The sequence below is a fragment of the Aplysia californica genome, unplaced genomic scaffold (genome assembly GCF_000002075.1).
Source record: "Aplysia californica isolate F4 #8 unplaced genomic scaffold, AplCal3.0 scaffold00158, whole genome shotgun sequence".
In the NCBI taxonomy this organism is placed as follows: Eukaryota; Metazoa; Mollusca; class Gastropoda; order Aplysiida; family Aplysiidae; genus Aplysia; species Aplysia californica.
The window spans coordinates 726,284-731,709 of NW_004797428.1; the positions used below are offsets into that span (position 1 = coordinate 726,284).

The 5,426-nt window shown below is 39.9% G+C and overlaps 1 protein-coding gene across 1 annotated transcript in view; it reads left to right on the top strand.

Moving 5' to 3' along the window:
• LOC106011666 overlaps positions 1-5,426 on the top strand; it is a gene marked incomplete at its 3' end in the record, with an annotated part of 10,497 nt that continues 5,071 nt past the window's right edge. The window contains 2 exon segments of the mRNA XM_013082087.2: positions 1-230; positions 5,109-5,281. Coding sequence (XP_012937541.2) covers positions 29-230; positions 5,109-5,281 — 375 coding nt within the window.

The following is a 5,426-nucleotide window of genomic DNA, read 5'->3' on the forward strand; positions in this document are numbered from 1 at the left end:
CTATTTTACAGGGTCGTACTTTACTCTCATGATCGGAGGAGCCCTCACATCGACCGCCATCTTCTTTTTGTTGTGTGTGAGCAGTCCCCGAGTCCGTGTGTCTCTCACCGAGTGGAGACAGAGAACACAGAGGGGTCACCGCGAGGTCAGCACTGACTCTGTGGACAACTACATCAAAGGGAAATATCGTGTAGCTTCGACTTGCAGAGAGCCAGTGCCGCCGAGTTTCGGTGTGTGGGTTTTTTTTTCAGTTATTTTGGTGTCATACAGAGATTAAAGCGGTTTTTGTATTCTTTTAGAATTAATGTACATTGTAGCTGGTTTTACGCCTCCATCGAACCAAATTAGACCATTCGGGAGGCGGGCTTCTTGCCCTTGCTTCTCAGGGCTAACCCGGGCTGAGAGGGATAGAAATCCCTGAAGGAAGGCTGAGATACTCGATAGAATTTTTCTCCCCACTAGGGGAGCGAACTGGGGCCTCCTACGTGCGACACAGAAGCACTATACCGCTACATGACAAACGCCAGTCATTATGGGAGGGTTTTTTTTTAATTGTGAGATATCGTGGTGAAATCAGGCGCTCGTCAAAATATTGACATCGAAGATAACAGTATTTTCCGCCGGTTTGGCAGGTAGTCTAAAACAGCCTTATGCACACTGCTCACCGCCGAACGCTCCTTATCCCTGACTCTAGCATCGAGATCATCAGGAGAGAATGCGTCGCTGTTTCGGGCTCTTTCTCTCTACAGCTTTTCTGACGCACCGAGCCCCCTCACCGATGTGAGGTCTACTTTGCTAGTCTGACTGTTTTCCTCTGCTGTAAACTCTTAGTATTCATTCCAGCCTGCGTCCTCTCTCTCTCTCTCTCTCTTCAACCAGCTCCAGTGACTCGCTTTCTCTGCTGTCTCCTGAAGGGAATTTATGATTCAGTTACTTTTCTTTGCAGTAAGTCCTGCCACTCTCATCTACTTTCGAATGCTAGTGGCTACGAAACCTCTGCAGCCAACCTCAAATGGAAGGTGAGTTGCTTTCCAACCTGCCTCCTCACATTTTTCGACAAGCGCCTCGTATCGCTTTTCTTTCCGCTCATGTGCAGCATTGATGTTGTCTTCGTGAGACACCAGTGAGCTCCACCAGGTGCACCTCATTCTCTTTTTCCTCCCATAACACCAAGTCTGGCTTTTTTGTTATTGGGATGGGGAAGCATCTCTCGGAGCCCTTTAAGTCAGCAGCTACCTCCCATGTGCCCCCTCTTTGGTCTTTCATGCTGTGTTGTTAACTCATTCGCTACGCCGAGCCGTGGGGGGGGGGGGCGGCTAAAGGGCCGTCAGTACGCTAAGCCGCCCCCGGCGGCTCGAGAACCGATCTTCACTTTTAGCTTAGATTCTATTCCAATCCACATATCCATACATGTTAAAATAAAGGTCATAATATAATGTTGACTTCCGGGTCAAGCATTTCCACTGAAAATCGGAAATTTAAATTCAGTCCGGGTCGGTCCTGACATGGCATGCCTTCTACATGATCTAAATTGTGACGATGGGGGTGTAAAAAACAACAACGGTTTGTTTAAATTTCCCACACGGCAGTCGAGCTCACACCTTCTGCTTGCTAAAGAGTAAGGCTGCTGAAGAAAAATACAAGAAAAGCTTCTTTTTTTAGTTTTAGTAGAGGTTTTACGACGCTCGCAACTGCACAAGGTCATATGAGCGCCTAAAGATTAGAGGTGTTACAAGAGAGTAACAAACACAAAAATGAAGAAGGGGAGATAAGGACGATAGATGGTTGATAGGAAAGAAGAAGCAAAGCACACCAGAGCACCCGCCAACCACCCGAAGAGCTTCTTTTTTTTCTTTGTCTTTATTATTATTATTATCATCATTTTTATTATTATTATCAATTTCAATTTTTGGGGGTTAAAAAAAGAAAAATTTTTGCTAACCGAATAAACGGCTGTAATTACTTTCGATTCTTAGACAAAGAAAGGTTGGCAACAGGTGTAACGTTTTCGCTTCAAGTTCTGCTCGGCCTAGACGCTGTGTATACTGAACTGAGTGGGTGTGCTCTGGTGTGGTTCGCACCTTCTTTCCTATCAAACATCTATCGTCCTTATCTCCCCTCCTTCTTTGTATGTCTTTTGTTACTCTCTTTTAACATTTCTAATCTTCGGCCTTTACATTATAACTTAGATCTAATTGGGTTGCAAGTGCTGTAGAACTCTTACTAGAACTAAAAACTCTACCGAAGGAACAGAAGGTGTTACACTGTAACTTATTTGCTAGCATTGTTTCACCCAAATTAACGTATCTCCCACACTCCCCCCCCCCCCCTCACCTCCTTTGCCCCCTCCTCTGGGCTCCTGACTCTTCCTCCAGCCTTTTTACTGCTACTTCTTGACTCCTTCTTACTGCAGTCTTTCAGCCACACCTTTGATCTCAGGGTAGGTAAGATCTAACACCTAGCCTTCTTGGATAAGGACAAACAAATACGTTAAAGATCCCCTCGTGGTACTGAAATCGATAAGAGTAAACTTCGTCCGCCATCCGGGTAAAATTCAAAACTACTTTCCTCCAAACTGAAAATGATTAATGTGTCCCGCGCGCTTAAATGGCCTTGATCAGTTGCAACGCTATAAAAACACTTACCAAAAAAATGAAGCAAACTGTCTATTTTCTTCAAATGTAGGTGACGTCACGACCACTTTCGACAAAATTTTGATCATTTAGGAAGCACGCTTCCGGCCCCGCCCTATTATCTGACTAGATCAAAACCGAGAGAAAAAAGGGTTAAAGGAACTCGAAAACGATCCAAAAGTGCATTACTGAGACTTAAACGAGTGTAGCATGTACATCAGTTTAACATCTAACCTACCGAGCTTTCATAAAGTGTGCCTTCTCTTTAAAAAAAAATTACATATAAGGTAAATGAAGGAGAACAACTTGGTGGTCTAAAATCGATAAGAGTAGGCTTCGGCCGCCACCCGGGCAAAATTCAAAATTTCCTACCAACGAAAAAGTATTAGGTGTGTCCCGCGCGCTCATATGACCTTATGCAGTTGCGAGCGCCGTAAAACCCTATACTAAACAAACAAACGAAGGAGAACAAACTTATTATACACACTCTTAGATTATAAGATTTCCGATAAGAAGACGTAACATAATATTAAAAATATGAATTTAGTTTTAGTAGAGGTTTTACGGCGCTTGCAACTGCATAAGGTCATATGAGCGCCAGAAGATTAGAGGAGTTACGAAAGAGTAGCAAACATAAAAAAGAAGGAGGGAAGATAAGGACGATAGATTGTTCATAGGAAAGAAGAAGCAAACCACACCAGAGCGCCCGTCAACCACCCACATGAAATGTTTAGAAAACTTGAATCTGACAACTAATTTGTTTCGTCGTTTTGCGAATATTATGAGACAGTACCAGTTTTAAAGCTCATAGAAAATGCTGTATAACGTGGATATACGGTACGCTATATTAAGGACAATTATTGCTATTAGTATTGTTATTATTAATGTTATTATCATTATTGTTATTATTATTATTATTATTATTATTATTATTATTATTATTATTATTATTATAACTATTATTATTATCATTATTAACTCCCAGCAACTCATGCAGTACTTTATCGTTAATATATATATATATATATATATATATATATATATATATATATATATATATATATATATATATATATATATATATATTATATACGATGGCTGGGGATGTGGTATTTCGCCAGTAAGATACACTTACTTTTAAAAAGAAAGATTTTGTTAGGTATTTTTATCAAATAAAAATGACAAAATACACGTTTAAAAAATATGAAATAGGTATTAAAACTGTTGTTTTTATTATACAATTCTCACTCTGAAATTTCCAGTTTCAAAGGCTATAACCGAGAATTTGTAGAATGCACAAAAACAGCCCTCATTTCTTTATGTTTCAACAGAATGAGGTGTCTTTACACATTGTATGCAGAATTGAATGTACTTTCTCATCCAATGAATGAAAACTCTAAATTCTCAAACATATTTATTTCTTCTTTGTGATTGTTGAGGCAGTCCGATTTGTGTTTCTGCATTCTTTTTCTTTTTTTTTGTAACACGAAAATATGTTCCACCTCAAGAAAGCTGAACAATTTAATTTTGAAATCTATTGGCTAGGTCTTGCTTGTTTTAGTAGAGGGTTTACGGCGCTCGCAACAGCAAAAGGTCATATGAGCGCCAGATGATTAAAGGTGTTACAAGAGAGTAACATACATAAAAAAGGAAGAAGGGGAGATATGGACGATAGATGTTTGATAGGAAAGAAGGAGCAAACCACACCAGAGCACCCGCCAACCACCTACTGGCTAGGTCTAAAAAAAACATCTAATTCCCTTTCTATTGGTCTATGATATGTCTATCTGGAACAGATACATTATTGCAGGAGGCTTGAAAGCAGAAAGCTATGATATGAAATTTCCAGATTCAAGGGGCAATAAATAGGAATTGTAGGAAATGGCTCTCTTTTTTTTTTCGAACAGAATGGTGTATGTTTGACACATGATATGCAGAACTGAACGCACTTTTTCATGAAATAATTGTAAACTCTAAATTCTCAAACACTTCTTTCTTTCCTTCTTTGTCACTATTGGAAAAGTGTGATTTCTTTTTCTATTTTTAGTAACAAGCAAAAAAGGACTCAGTTCAGGACAGCATGACAAAAAATGAAATCTATTATCTAAGTTTGAAAGACCATCCAATTCCCGTCCATTGATGTACAATATGTCTATCTGGAGTAGATAGATTATTGCATGAGGCTTGAGGGTACCCTTGAAACATAAATACAAAAGCCAAGATAGGAAAAAACTGCTGGGAGTTAATAATGATAATGATTATTATTATTATTATTATTGAGCTTCGATCTACGACACTGACATGCAAGCACTGCGACAGAATCTGCCCTTCAAACATAGGAAGAATTAGCTATGAAAGAAGCTGCATGAAGACAACCTTGAGACCATCTTAAGCTAAATTGACCGTCTGCATAGACGAACAGAGCCATACATTATTATTATTAGATCTATTACTTTCCATTTCCTAACGGGTCAGATCTGCCTCCTGACCCAACAAGGACGAGATTTAACTGCTCCAGCTCTTTCCTGGAGCCGACAGACGACCAGACACGTCACAGCGTCAGAGAACAAATCCATATTTGGTGTGATGACGTCACCGGCCAGCCACGAGACGAGACTGAAACTGTGTCGTTCCTGGCACCGCTACAGGTACTCTTTGGGTTTTTTTGTTTTGTTTGGTTTAGTTTGTTGTTGGGTTTTTTGTGTGTATGTGTGGGGGGTTTTTGGGTGGGTTTGGGTTTTATTTTTAAAAAATTTAGCTTTCCCTTTTTTTCTTTTTTTTTTTTTTTGGGGG